At 35.0% G+C, this 15,366-nt stretch overlaps 1 protein-coding gene across 6 annotated transcripts in view; it reads left to right on the plus strand.

Annotated features, from left to right (window-relative positions):
• Positions 1–15,366, plus strand: part of aux (cyclin-G-associated kinase) — a 41,887-nt gene that overhangs the window by 14,320 nt on the left and 12,201 nt on the right. For all 6 annotated transcript variants that reach the window (XR_012459107.1, XR_012459106.1, XM_074129841.1 and 3 more), the window contains 13 exons: positions 738–875; positions 2,784–2,976; positions 3,063–3,182; positions 4,382–4,515; positions 4,601–4,714; positions 7,838–7,943; positions 8,996–9,147; positions 12,329–12,510; positions 13,053–13,138; positions 13,222–13,425; positions 13,681–13,978; positions 14,052–14,174; positions 14,547–14,689. Coding sequence is in view for 4 of the 6 variants with exons in the window: in XM_074129841.1 (XP_073985942.1) it covers positions 738–875; positions 2,784–2,976; positions 3,063–3,182; positions 4,382–4,515; positions 4,601–4,714; positions 7,838–7,943; positions 8,996–9,147; positions 12,329–12,510; positions 13,053–13,138; positions 13,222–13,425; positions 13,681–13,978; positions 14,052–14,174; positions 14,547–14,689 (1,993 nt within the window). In the remaining 2 variants the exon portion in view is untranslated. The remainder of the gene's footprint in view (positions 1–737; positions 876–2,783; positions 2,977–3,062; positions 3,183–4,381; positions 4,516–4,600; positions 4,715–7,837; positions 7,944–8,995; positions 9,148–12,328; positions 12,511–13,052; positions 13,139–13,221; positions 13,426–13,680; positions 13,979–14,051; positions 14,175–14,546; positions 14,690–15,366) is intronic.

The raw sequence follows: 15,366 nt of genomic DNA on the forward strand, positions 1-15,366 counted from the left end.
CTCTAATTTTTTCCTATAATGAGAAATGGTTGTCATTATAGTTGTTAACACCAGAAACGTAACATCTCTCAAAGCAGGAGTTGGAAGCTGGTGGTTATACAACGAAATCCGATTTCTAACTCCTCTTGATGCCCCTTCTTGCAACTACTGGTAGGAGCAGACAAGTAGAAACAGTAAGAGGAGTTTTTTTTCATTTCCGGCATTGAAGTAAGTAATCCTCAACCACTCTATCTTGCTGAAAGACAAACACATGAAAAGTTAATGCAATAAAATTACTTAAATGATATCGATTGTTATAATAATTCCATTAAACACATGCTTTTTCGAACGTTTCTAAATGGCTGAAATCACGTTCTCAAGTATGAATGAAATGTTGGGTACTTGCTGATTTGTGTACCTTTGGCATTTAATCAACCCTTATACTTAACTTTTTGAACTGTAAGTTTTTGTAAAGAGGTTTTTGTGAACCTACAATACAATAGGCAAATAATATTAAGTAAATTATTTAGAATAGATGAACAACTTCTGAATTACAGTAAGAAAAAGTCTTGCCCCTTGATGTTCTTTTGTTTTAATGTTAAAGGAGGTGGAAGACGTTTTCATTGTTACTGTGTTACTATCTGTGTATCTACAGTGATAAGAGATCCCTCTTCATATCATGCAACATCCGGTGTTATTATTTTTATTTATCTCCCTGTATTGTTGTCCTTTTACTATATTTATTTATTTGTTTGCAGCCGGCCTCCAAATCCGCAGTCGATGGCAGGCAGTGCGGCTCCTGGTGGAGGATTATTTTCACAAATTAAAGGAGGAGCCGGCAGTTTTTTAAAAAATTTACGCGATACTTCTAGTAAAGTGGTGCACACAGTACAACAGTAAGTTATTATATACTTTTTGATGGTTTAATGTTCTGGTTTGTGATAGGAAAATTCAGAAGTAGATTCGTACAATACAACGCAAAGGTGTAAGAGCTACATAAGAAATATTCTACACCTTTTAAAATTTAGCCATATCTTCAAAATATGCCTATTTCGTATCCATTCTATTTAAAGATTGAAAATCCTTGTCCTTTTGACAGAGAAGTTTCCTTAAATATACTTTAAAGGGCATTTTAAGGGATGGGTTATGTTCGGCTTCCCTCTAATCCACCATCTAAGTATTTCAATACATTAAATTATTGTGTTGATTTTAAATTGTTAATACGATATAAATCCTAAATTTTAATAAAATTGGCTTAACAGAAATATTATTGTATCTAAAAGGTTTCAGTGATTCTCTTAACTTGTGTACTCATACACATTCGTATATATTTACATCTAGGTCTTTTATTAACTTGTATTTGAGTCATTTTTCCAGAAAACTTAAACTTAATTTAGTGGGTTTTCTAGAGAGGAGAGTTATGATTTCCTCTAAAGAGCCGTTTCACTATATTGTTGCCTTCTGAGTTTATCAAATGACAAGTATATTGTTCTACCACTTTTATGAGGAGTATTAAGTGAGTTCACTGGGACTTTGCTGGGACAGGTCAGATGGATTTCTTTTTCTTTTTCTTCTTTTTTGATCATTCTTCCCGTCTCGCCCGTTTCTTTTAGTACTTGGGGTTCTTTTAGCACCTTTCCTACCCCATTGGGATTTACCAATCCCCTCGCGCAAACACGGGACTCTTTTAATTAGGGAGATGAACGAGGGAAATGTCACTGCTCCAGTTGGTTGATTGCAAGACCTTCTGAAAACGCCGTAGGATGCAATTCCCGCTTGGTCCATTTAAGGACAGTCTGAATTCGTACAGCCAACGCGTGAAATGGCGAAACCATTAAATTACACCACCAGAATTAAGAAAGGCAACCCTAACTAGCTATGGTTAACCGCACACATCTAGCAAGTGCACTTCCAACTACGGGTTGGCACTGGCAATGAATTTTTCCTCTTTCTCAACTCGTAGACACAGTTATTGGAGTTAATGCTTAACAACATCGACTACAACGATATAACCTAACTGCAATGACTTGGAACTTGGCTTACGCCCGTAGTTCAGTGTTTCACACAAAAGGTATAACGTGACTGATCGCACGCCCGAAGAACTTGTCCAGCTACTGTTTTGTGCCCAGTACCGGAAGGACAGAGGTTCAGTAACCCAGGATTCTTTCAGACAACCCTGTAAAGGGTAAAGAAAGGATTGGCGAGGAAAAGGTGGTTATCCCCAACTTGGTGAGCCAGAAACTAATTGCATCCCATTAGGGATAGGAGATGGTGTCGCTACTTACCTACGCCGTTTTTTCGATCAGAAAAAAACAACAAATGATTTCTTGCCGGCTTTAAATAGGTGGTGGGGATATTGTGGTTCTTTGGGCCATGTCCGGAAAAAAAATTTACAATTAGCGGTAATAATCGAGGCAGTGTACGCTCAACAGTTTATATCTTAACCATTTTATAGCTTGTCAAATGATCGCTAGCATATTTTTGCCATTTAGAAGCAATCTATAGATTTCTCTTGTTAAATATGTTTTAAAAATTTGTTCTTTATATTAGTATTCTTATAAAAGATTTTTTTTTATATTGTAATACGTTGGAGGTTAGAATTTACTAGATTAAAAAGTAAACATATTCTTTACTGCTTACAAAACTGTTTTGCTCCATAAATTTTGTTAATATGAAATACTTGTACACTTACTAAACTTAATAAAACCGCATCTGCTCTATTCTATAGCCTATATTATTTCTACTCTAATTGATTATTTTTATCTTAGCAATTGTTTTATTGACTCGATATAAAAATATTGTAGAACTATGGTGCGCAGCGAAGAAATGGCAGCAAGTTATATAACATCTAGAATTTGTGTAATTAATTACATAGAAGGTCCGGACACAATGCAAGATTTGAAATTCACCATAGAATCAAGACATTCGTTGTCAAATAGTGCAATATTCAACTTAGCTTCCTCTCCGTTACCTTTACAACGATTTCCTAACACTACTGTAAGAAAATTATTCTTTACTAGTACTTAAATTGATTGGGAAAGTGTATTTATTCTTAGATTAATTTTATTCGTTGATATTTTTAGATAGTTGAATGTGGTTGGAGTAAGAGATGTCCATCACTTCAGAGTATGTATATATTGTGCGAACATATGTATCATTTTTTATCTAGTCAGTCTACCAATATTTGTTTTATAGTTTGCCACGTAAGTACCAAAGCATGTTACTTTTTCTATAGTAATGTATAAAACTTTTAAGAAGTGTTTGTTGACTTTAGGAAAATAAAAGGTAGATATTATGTTTTCTGGGTATTTTGCACTGAGATGAAATAGATCTCTCCTGCTCCCTCCAAAGGCACTTCCAAGTGAAGAAGTAGCTTATTCATATTCTATAGTTAAGTTCAGGTCAGTAAATTCAGGATTATGCTCTCCAGAAAAAATACAAGAAATAACGAGCTCTGGGAGAAACAGGAATAAAACTCCCTGTTGCCTGTGCAATCCTTCCCCAGGTATCTTCCAAAGATGGCATCCAAATTAAGACGTTCAGAATGTTTTATGCAGTGTGCACTCCTCCTTCTCTCGTAATCTCCCAGACTTTTTTAAAAATCCCCTAATTTACAGGGTTATCTATAACTACTCCCTCCTGCCTCACATCCCTTCTCTTCCAAAGATCAAGTATATCGTCAGTACCTGGTTACTACGATGGTTTTTTGGCAAAATTTACGCCTTTTAAAGACCGATTTTTTTTTTAAGGACAAGTTAATGTTATCAGTGAGGCTATCTGTGCTCCTGTTGGTTGCTCTCGACAATCTTTCGGCGCGCGTCGCATGACACATTGGATTGGACTGAGCATGTTGGTTTCTCTTAACCGTAATATTTACATACATCAAGTATCCCTGACATCTGCAACACGCCAAAATTCCTGATCAAGTGGCTAATCCAATTCTCCTGGTGCACTTTCAGTTTTGAGTTAGTGACAAGAGTAGATGATTTGAGGTCCTCTTAAAAAGGGTTATTTGCTACTGAAAATAGTTTTCAAGTTCGATATTTCGTTTAGGTTTAACAAATGTACTATGAATATGATTTTTAACCCAGACATTATAAGAAATATCACTTTACTGTATTAATTAATTAAGACTATGAGTCAAAACTATGAATTTCGTTTTGGTTCTGCGACCTTCACGTTTTATTTGTAACATTGTTCCAGGGAAATTCATTCAGGGAGAGGGAGTGGGTTGTACGGTTTGTTGTACGGAACAATGTTAATAAGAATTAAATATGTTTTTGTAATTCGGGTTTGTAGAAATTTGTAAATTAGGTAAGAAAAAATGGTGAGAGGAATTCACACCAGAGCTTTTATTTTATTTATTTTATCTGTTTATTGTAATTTTTGTTTAATGTTTCAGGATGGTAAATGTAGTTCGGCGATTTTAGTTAGTGCATTCCTTTTATATGTAGGTTTCGTTACGCGCCCACAAGATGCTTTGCAACTGTACGCCGTCAAGAGAACCCCACCAAATCTACAACCTTCTCATCTCAGGTAGAATCTTGCAATTTTGAGCATGTCGCCGCCGTTAGGTATCCTTAATAGTGAAGTTTTTCCTTATGCATTTATTTTTCCACAGATATTTAGAATATTTTTCACAAATTCTGAGCAACCCGCAGCCAACTTTAAGTTGTAGTAAAATTAGAATAATGTCATTGATTATACAACCAGTTCCGCTGTTTAATAAAAACAGGTACATTTCCACACATTGTTTTCTTATAATAAAATACAAAATTGCATTACTAGTGATAATTTTACTAGGAAGTATTACGATTGTGTCAAATTTTCTAGCATTACATTTTAGGTTTACAGGCCTGACTATAGATAGGATACCGTATAGACGGACTGGGTTAGAGGATTAGGAAATTTGAAATAAAAAAAGGGGGTAGGAGAGTGGAAAGAGAGAACTAGCGCCACACGACTGAAAAATAAAAGAAAATATAAAATGATTTATGCAGTTATTGTGAAAATAGCGAACTATTGGATTTGCTGCAACCTGTGGCCAAATTTAGAATCAAGAATTATCCAAATTTTAATTATTGAAAATTTCCTCTATTGATCACAAATAAATTTATTCTTAATAATAAATATTAATATGTACAAATAAGATAATATGTAGGGTGAAGGGACCAGTAATTGACTGCTTAAGAAAAAATTCGAGTTTAAGGTAGAATAACTTCCGTTATTTTGGCTCCAGGTGTAGGTTGTAAAATTGTACCGCTCCAGTAGGATGTATTTTATTTTATTAATATTTTAAAAGCAGTAAATTCGATCTTTATGTCAACCAAAAATGATTTTTTTTGGAAGTATGTCAATGACCCAGTAATTGACATACCGAATTTTCGGTGGAACCAGTGTTTGACATGGGGTGGGACCAGTAATTGACATACAGATATATTCATGAAACGACATAAGGTATGCATTCAAAATCACTTTTAAATCTAAATAAATCACTTAAATCACCTAAATCACTTTTTCAATTGGATTTATAACAAAAATCGGTCTTATTCATAATTAATTAGTTTTTAAATAGGCAAACCTAAATAATCTAATATTTTTCAACATTACGCTATTTTATGCAGTTTTTGACGACCAACCCTTACACAACTGTCCTACTGGACAGTTTTAATTAAGTTCCCCAAGCCAAGACAGGTAATTTGAATAACAGCCCTTACTTTCAATAGTGCCAAGGAGATATTAGCTAACATACATGTTAGATCGTACACAATGTCTGTCGGCTCGCTTTTATCTCTTTCTCTCAACTCTTCCGCTCTCTTATCCTTTAGTTTCCGCTAAATATTTTGTTACTTAAACCTCTTTTTGGGAATTTTTTTTTGGTTCTCACTTTACCAAACTCTCTACTTCCGATTAGACTATGTGGTCACATCCTTGTTTTATCCATTCCGCCTATAACGTTGCTACTGATGGCATCTACGCGTCCTTGGGTTCGCTTTCTAGTGAACAAAATTTCTCCTACGCTTCCCTTCTTTTGGAGCGCTTCGCTAATATTTTCCACAATCTGTGCTGCCAGTGTCATTTGCTTCGAAACCAAACTATCTGAATGTAATTCATTCTTATTTTCTGCATCTAAACAGTATTTGATTGTTTATTATTACTGAGTTACCTCTTGGGCTCATTTATATATACACTGTGTGCACGTTAATCGCATCCCGCCTCAGGTTGTAAGCATTCGCACTTACAACAGTAATAAATAAATGAAACATCAATGAAAAAAAAACTAGATTAAAAAGTAAGTAATGTGTAACATCACTAAGTCACCAACTTCTCCACTTATGTTTAATTTCGCACCTGGTACTTCTCTTGAGGGAGCTTCATTTTTCCCCTGGCCGTTTTATTTGATGGAATTCTATGGTTCAGCCATTTCCTCCCTTTCTTCTTTGGAATGTGGCAAGGACCCAAAACTGAGGGAGTATGAGAGATTTTCTAACTCCGATAAGTAGGCGTCGTTTTTATCATTCACGTTGGCCTCGTGAAACTGTTCGGCGATCTCGACTATTCCAGTTTGTTGTTCATACATTGTTGTTCTGTACAGAATAATCATTCTGCATGCCCTCTTGAAATAAGGCGTACATTTGCTAATTCATTAATTTAAACATATTTTGTTGGAAGTTTTACTATTTATTTTATGTTGCCGATTTTTATCAATGATTTTATTTTACAATGTATTGAATTTTTAATTATAATAAAATTTATCAACCTATCTTATCATTTTCCCTGGAAGTCAATCACTGGTTTCAAAAAAAAAGCTGTAGGACTATTAATTGACATACATGTCAATTACCGGGCAGATTGCCGTTTCAAGGACCAGTGATTGACAGCCCCATTTTAATCCTCAATGCTTCTTATAATTAAAAAAAAAACTACATAAATGAAATCTACAAGTGATACTAATTATAACAGAACATTGATAACCACTCGAATATATGAACAAATAAACGAAAAATAAGAAAAAAGAAAAATTATTTTCTTATCAATCCTCCTTAGCAACGGCTTGTTTTTTCCTTGATTTTGAACTTTTAACACAAATAACCTTCCACTGATACCAAGGAACCTTCCAATAATTAATATTTTTCTGGAACTGCTGCCTAAAGGCTTCTCAATAACGAAATTGAAAGAATCACCACTAAAAACGGCTCATATCCCTTATAATACCAGTTTATATCTGGTATGTCAATTACTGGTGCCCAGTCAATTACTGGTCCCTTCACCCTAATGTTTTCTTATTTTTTCGCGATTTTTCTCGACATGTTTTATCTCTAATAGAAAACAAATTTTGAAGGTAAATAAATTGTTAAATTTTGCTTTCCTCTAAACTGCCACTTCAGTAAAAATGTTCTGAGCTATAAAAACTGTACAAAGTCAATAATAACAATGCTAGAACCCAAGATTTGCGAAACTCTGAAAAACTTTTTATACAAGTTCAGGTTTTTATTTTTTCATATTTCCTTGAGAACTTTGGACTGCTACCCACCCACATGAAAACTTTGGTTATACTTTTATTTGAAACAGTTCTCTGCTAGAGAAAGTTGTTTGAGGCAGTTATGAGAAATCTGTTTATCCTTAGAATTCAAACCCTGTAATAATGAGTTGCAAAGTGCCGCAATACAAAGGTATTATTTAAATATTGTAACTTATACTTGAGTAATAATTATTTTACGTTTAAAGCAAATTTGACACAATTACACCAACTACATAACTAAGTTTTCCAAGTCGACTGAGTGTTCCGCTTTTCTTTTTTCTTAATTTATTTAAGTTTTTGTATGATTAATTTTGTTTTGTTTTTACTATCAAACAGAGATGGATGCCGTCCTTACGTTGAAGTATTCCAAGGTGAAGATAAAGTGTTCACTACATTAGACGAATACGAGAGGATGGCTTTATTTCTTTGTTCTCATGCTAAGGTTAGTTTATATAAATAAAAAGGAACTTCATTTTTCAGTGCCATCTCCTCATATAGGCAGGTAGCTTTCAAGTCCTACGAAGTCATTCCTAGGCTAATGTGAAACTATTTGGTAACCCCGATAAAAATTGGCAGCGAAAAATGGCCTTCCTTGTCTGATGGGCATTTAGAGTGTAGGGATATTGAGACGACAGACCGGCTGGGTTCCTATTGAGCTCTCTAGGGTGCTGAACTGTTTGGCGCCGAATTGCTTAAAAAATTAGTGTATTAGTAAATTTAAATATTACATTGATATTTATATTAATAATACTTTCTCAACCTGTTCTAGCGCATGTTTTCGATTTTGAATTGTCACCATAAATATCTATATTGAGTCCGAAAAGGAAGTTTCACTAATTGGTCTGTTTGTAATTTGAAAACGGAAAAATCATAGAAAGTTCTAACTTGAAGTAGACTCGGTGCCACCATGGAATCGGGCTATAAGCAAGCTGTTAGACTAAGAAGCCAACTAGAACTGCCTCTTAACTGGTGGGTAATTTTTCCTTTTTGGCGATATCTTCGAAACGTTACGTATCTTCGTTACGAATTTTTCTTTAAATTCGTTTGCTCCTTGCAAACATGTTTATCTAAAACTTTTTTTGAAACTTAGGAATATGTTCCTTAAGGTCATTCTCGAAGAATGATGGGTAAACTTCGGTCTAAAGTGTCATTAAGATTATCTGTGTTTTATTATTACGAATCAAAACGGACTTAAAATTCCAAATTTGAAGATATTCGGTTAGCGAGTAGCCATTTTACTGAATAAAAGAAGTTTTTAGCTACTTTTGGCGCAAATTTTTTGAAAAAACTTTCTTTACATAAATTATGTAAGAAATAATAGTGTGAATGCAAAATGTTTTCTCATCATTTTCTACGAAATTTTTTAACGTGATGAACATTGATTTTGACAGTGTTTTTACTTCCATGGTAGTTTAAATTAAAGTATTCCTACAATCTCATCTAAATATTGAATTTTAGGTCATATTTATGTTACAAAAAATATTGTATGTGCAGGTAGTACTTCCAATAAGGTGTTCAGTGAGCGGCGATGTTACAGTAATAGTGTACCACGCTCGTCAAGTGTTAACTAGAGTTACTCCAATAAAGATGTTACGATTACAATTTAATACAGCGTTCACAAATGATAGTACTTTGATTTTTCCAAGGTAGGTACGCTTTTATTTAATGTAAGATCTATAGAGATGTGAATAACTTGTTTGCTCTTTTGCTATTTGTTTCAAAAATCCGAAAAAATGCCATTTCGAAAAGTGAAGAGTTAGGAATAGAAAAACAGTAAAAGAACATTGCACAAATCAAAGTAATAATATTAATAATAAAAGCAGGAAACTCTGAGATTTAAACCTGTGCGTGTTAACGGGCTTTACTTTTTCGTCGCACGTGTTCTTGATCCAACGATGAAAGTCAAGTTGCTTGAGCAATGTTAGAATCCATTGTCCGACCAAGGATTTCCGACTACTGTTGAATAATAGTAAATGAAATGGCAATCAAAGAAAGAGAACGTACAAACCTAGCATGTACCTAGGAATAACGCAGGCAATATTATTTGTATCTGATGGGGAGAGCTCGATGTATCGTAAGGCCTCACTAAACCCACGTAGCCGCGCAAAAAGAAAACAGAATTGAGCAACATAAGCCCAGTATCGAACGTTTTTTTTGTTTTTGTTTTTTTGTATTATTTAGCTATTTAGCCAGCACCTTAATTAATAATTAAATTACCTCATAGAGATAATATTAAGGCTGATTGAAGTAGTACGTTTGTAAGATGTTCTTCTTTTCCCGGGTAGTTTACAACCTATGCGGACATATCCCCGATACCCAATAGCCACCGCTCTCTATTCTCCCAGTCCCCCTCTCTCAATCCCCAGAAGTCCATTTCTAGGGCCAACAAGCTACTTTCAGCTCTTCTGGACAACGCCCAGTTTTCTGCTCCGTATGTGACTACACTTTCCACAAATGAGTGGTAAATCTTCTTTATTGTTTTTATTCCTATTTCCTTGCTCCAGAGGGTCGCGTTTATTGCATTTATAATTTTCTTGCTATTATTTACTTTGTGTTCAATGTCTAACTCACTTGTTCCTGCAGATGACAGTCAGTATCCAAGATATTTAAATTCCTTTCATATTGGATATAATATCTAGCCATCTATCTCTACCGGAACGGGAGGAGCATTGAACACCATGTATTCAGTCTTCTTTTTGCTAACGCTTAGCCCCCATCTGGAATGCACGGCTATTAATTTCCTGAACATGTAGCTCACATCCTCTGCCTCTGACGCTATTATTACCTGGTCATCGACGTAATGGAGGGAGTGGATAAACTTATCACCAACAGGTACACCCATTTTGCAGCAGGATATTTTCCAGTGTTTGAGGTCTTGCTCTACATATATGTTAAAAAGGAAAGGGGATAAACAGCAACCCTGCTTCAGTCCTTTATTTACCGGGAAACTTGCGGAGATCCGCCCACCTACTTTTACTGCTCCACTTGCATTCTTATATTAGTCCTTGAATTGCTCTATTGAGGTATCTTTTGACTCCTACATTATGAAGAGCTTCCCACAATTTGGCTAGTGGTACAGTATCATAGGCCTTTTGCAAATCCACGAAGATCATGTGGAGTTCCCGATCACAGGCTAATCTTTTCTCGATGAGCATTTTGAGGCTGAAGATATGATCGATACATGATCTACCAGCTCGAAAACCTTCCTACTCTTCGCTAATGACATGCTTAACTTCTTCCTCAAGTCTGCTGTTTAGGATGCGCCCGTATACCCTTGTTACGGTGATTCCCCTGTAGTTGGAGCAGTCTTTCCTTTGCCCTTTCTTAGACATTGGGGTTATAAGACCCATCCTCCTCCATTATGTTGGAACTTCTTTTCCTTTCAAGAGTTCGGACATGTATTCCGAGCAAGCTTAGTTTAAGTTTAAAAGCTAATTGGTCCTGCCTTAATCAGTTCTATGTAGATAGATCCGGGGCCAGGAGACTTTCCATTCTTCATTCCCTTAAGTGCTGAGTCTACTTCTTCAATAGTAACCGTAGGGATTCCTTCACCGTCCAATTCTGTAAAATAGTCGGAGTTCGTAATAAAATCTGGTCTGTCCTCACTAAACAAATCTGAGAAATAATCAACCCACTCTTGTTCCTTAATTACTGGAAAGCTGTTTCTCACTTTTGAACCTTTCATTCTCCTTAGGGTACGCCAAGCTTCACTAGTTTTTTGCCCATCGATGTAGGTACCTATATATTTACAAGAGTTTTCCCAGTAGATTTTCAATGCCTTTCTTTTTCAACTTTCCCTAAGGCCGTTCTATAATTTTTTAAATTCATCTCATCTCTGCGGCTCAGCCAATTATTATATAGTTTTTTTCCCCCCTAACAATTTCTTCCATTTCTTCGTTCCTCCAGTATTTGATACCGGTGCATTTTTCTTTTGCTGTAACTCCGAAGGCTTCGGAAGCCGCTAGTGGATATTTTTACATATCTCCTTATATGGGTTTCCATTGTCAATACAATCTAAACTTTTCAATTTCTCTTCTAGCCTGTTACTATACAATTTTTTTACTGAGTCTTGATGTTACATGCTTTCAATTGAATACTGAACTATTTCTTGGGTAGCATTACTCCTTTTGAGATTTCCAGGGTTTTTAGACGAGTGATTATATTTTTTTTTTTTTTTTTTTTTTGGCCTCTCGTGTGAGTGATTATATTTAAATCGTAAGATGTTGTTACAAATGTGTATTCTTTTGGAAGATTTCTCTATCCGTTTGATTTTTACGCAATCCACTCAGGAAACCCACAGAAAGGCATACAAAATTTTTCACTTGCCTTTTATTTACCTTAAAACTGTTTGATTGTGTTGACTTTTAGTACATTAGTTTTGTTCAACTCTTGTACCTTGACGAGTGAAAGATATTTTACGCGGAATGGCGATTGATGAAATATCATAGACTATACGAATTTTTTTGTCAGCTTTGTAGGGAAGGGGAGAGTCGCCGTTTAAAGAGTGATTTTCATTGCCGATAAAAGAGGAAGTGAAACAAAAATAATGCCAAATCCGGAGATCTAATGCGTTCTCCCTTAAGTGTCAGTAGATGGTAAAAGCTAAAAGTTAATGTGTAGTAGAGTGGGTGAAGAACGATGAAAATTAGTTGCTGCAGACATTCTCTTTATGAATTTTGTTGTGGTCCTAATTGTTTTGTGTGGATGTTGGAGTGATTATGGTTTGAGTTTATAAGCTAGCGTACCTGCAGGGAGCCAAGATCCCTGAAGAAGGGACTATCTCCCCGCTACAGTGATAAGTTGATTTATTGTTTATTGTTGCTGCAGAACTGAAGTGGACGATGTTGACCAAGGAGACCATTACCAGCGGAATCTGCTAGTTACCTTGAACTGTGAAGAGGCAGGAGATCCTACAGTCACGTTGTCACCTTGGGCGAAGTATCGTAAACTAACTCCAAACATTTTGTTCACTTCAAAACTGGAAGCAGATGAGACCACCGAATGGTTTGGTTAGATAACATTGAAGTTGTTTTATTTTGGCCATCATTGAATAATAGATTTCAAGAAATAATTATAAATGTCGCTTACGCCGTAAATGGGCTACATTCTTTTATTTTTGAGATTGCTTGATTTGATTTACAAAGTCATTTATAATACCCATGTATTTAGTTCTAACCAAGTTGACTCCAGCGTGACGTTGCAAGATCTCTGTGTGGATTGCGTTCGGTGTACCGGAAACTTAAGAAGCAAAATGACAGGTCAGATTCAACAGATCTGCATCCATACATTATTTTCCCAAGTGCCCATCATCTTGTGACTGAAATTTTAATTGAATTTACGAAGAATTCCAGGTTATGGGTACTAATTAGTAATAATAGGAAAATAATAATATGGAGCGGGTTTGGTGAAGTGGTTATGAGTGCGGATTTGTTTATGAGAATCCCCACTCTGAGTTTGCTAGATTTGGTAATTGGTCATTAAGCTCTGCCTGAAAAATTAATATTACTTTAATAATTACTTATGATCTCTGAAGTTGTATTACATGTGGCAGCGCCCAAGATGCCTGGCAGACCGACACCTCCACCTCCCAGACCTGTACCACCACGACCTCCGCCTGCTGCCAGATCACTCGCTCAGGTAAGGTACTCATAGGTTCCCCTTTTAATAAATGTATCGTAAGGCAGATTTACATTTCGTATTTATGTTTCTTAATTCGGCAGGAGAAATTAGACATCAAAGAAACTGACGATCTCTTAAACCTGGGTAACGGAGTGTCGCTCAAAGAACCTGTGGATACCGTAGAAGATTTATTAAATTTAGGGGATACTTCCGAAACTGTTTCCATCGAGAACAATGACTTTAAATCTCCTTCAAAAAATCCATTATTTGAACCATTCTTGGAGATTTCAAGAAATGGGGATAAGGTAGAAATTGTTATTCCTCTTAAAATTGTTTAATTTTTCACAGAGCTCTTTAACTTTATCTATAAAAAAAAAAAATTATAATAAAAGAGTTCAGATTCTAAATTTAACAAAAATGTAAAATTTCCAAAAAAAAATCGTAGTGTCCAAACTAGATTATATTTTAGTTTAACAAAGTATTTGTGTCTTTTTAATGTGTCTCAATTCTTTTTCTTGCTTTTCCAGTTCTTGTTGTCTTTTTTTTTTTGTCTTCTGTAGGCTTCCTGTGAAACGGAAAACTTACTGGGCGACTGGGCTGACACATCCTCTACTACCATTACTGCTGATGTTGTTTCTTCAAATACTGGAACGGAAAATGTGCCTAATTTTGCAGATTTTACAAATAATCTGGCATCTGGTATTGAAAATTTAAATATTCCCACCAGTGCAACAGTTGATAATGTGAACTTGGATCAAGTGAAAAATAACAATCACCTGGGCCATTTCGCCAATTTAGGAAGTATGCAACGAAATGTCAGCAGTCCCAATTTGCATTCTGATATCTTTGAAGAGTTAGGTAAGTTGCTTTTTTGGTTAAGTAGAAATTAACTTTTAAAACATTAATAATAAAGGTATGTTCTTACTTACAGTAACAAAACCGAAAGCAATGAGCAATGCTAATAGTCCATCAAAGACTCCATCTGAAGCCAACTACAGTCGAGCCCATTTTGAATCAGTGAAAAGCTCGCAACAACAGTCACAACTCGCCACGGGTAACTGGTCATTATTTTTATATTCAGTGACTACTTAGACGTTTTTGTGAACTCCACTGGAAATCTAGACTTTGATCACTATGAAGAAATTCATTCAGGATTCTTAGTAGCAGTAAATTGTCGTTTCATAAATTTACTAAGTAAATTTATTTTTAACTAAGTAGACCATTATTTGTCGTCGCATGGAGGAAATATGACTGCCCAAGGATTCTGTTATATGGCCTCGACACACTGAACTTAATTTGCAGAATTTTGAATGCAGAATTGTTAAACTTGTTCTAGTTCCCCAACATCTTGTACCTTGTTTGTAAACACCTTGTTTCATTCTTTCCGTTTGTATTAAGTTCTATCACACATCTATCTTTTTTGTAGGTAAAAATATTGAAGATGCTTTCGGCGATCTTCTTGGTAGTCAAGGATACTCGTTCAACTCAAAGAAGGAATCTGGTCCTCGAACAATAAATGAGATGCGCCGGGAGGATCAAGCTAAAGTAACAGATCCAGATAAATTAAAGGTATTTGGTTTTAACTTTTAATAAGTATTATTGGTTAGTTATCGACCAAATTAGCTTAACGAATTATTTTTTGGAGTACTGAGGAGTGGTCGAAAACATTTTTTTAATTCTACTTATTTTTACCGTAGTTCAGTAAATTTATTGCTTACTTTAGGGTCGGCACAAAAGTTATTTTAGTAATTTATAAATAAACAAACAGTTTAAAAATAAATACTTAATGTAAAAAAAAAGTGAAGTAATTGCCTATTTTTCCAGGCGAGCTTTACTTCCATCTACCAAATTAGGTGTCGTGGACGAAGGCGACTAGCGCACTAAGTACATATGAAGTTTTCTTTTCTATCTTTTTAGTATGTTAAATAAATAAATACAAATCTAAAATAAAAAAATACGAACATCAAAAATTGGGGGGGGGGCAAAAAAAATTACTTATTTTTACCATTTAATTTATTTTTTAATAAATTGGTGTGATAGTGTATATTTTAATAGCAGCCAAACATCGAACTTATTTATTTATCTGTTTATAAAATAGGTTTCTTTAGGGATTTGTCTGTGTTAGGGACATATGGAAGAACGGGAATATAGGACTGACTAGGCATAAAACAAAAGATTTGGAAAAAACAGTCATGTTGTGAACTATTATATGCTAAGCATGGCTGGAAGTACAGTAATTGAAAAAT

Source organism: Rhodnius prolixus, unplaced genomic scaffold (assembly GCF_049639745.1).
Source record: "Rhodnius prolixus isolate KJV_2025 unplaced genomic scaffold, Rpr scaffold_15, whole genome shotgun sequence".
NCBI classification, from domain to species: Eukaryota; Metazoa; Arthropoda; class Insecta; order Hemiptera; family Reduviidae; genus Rhodnius; species Rhodnius prolixus.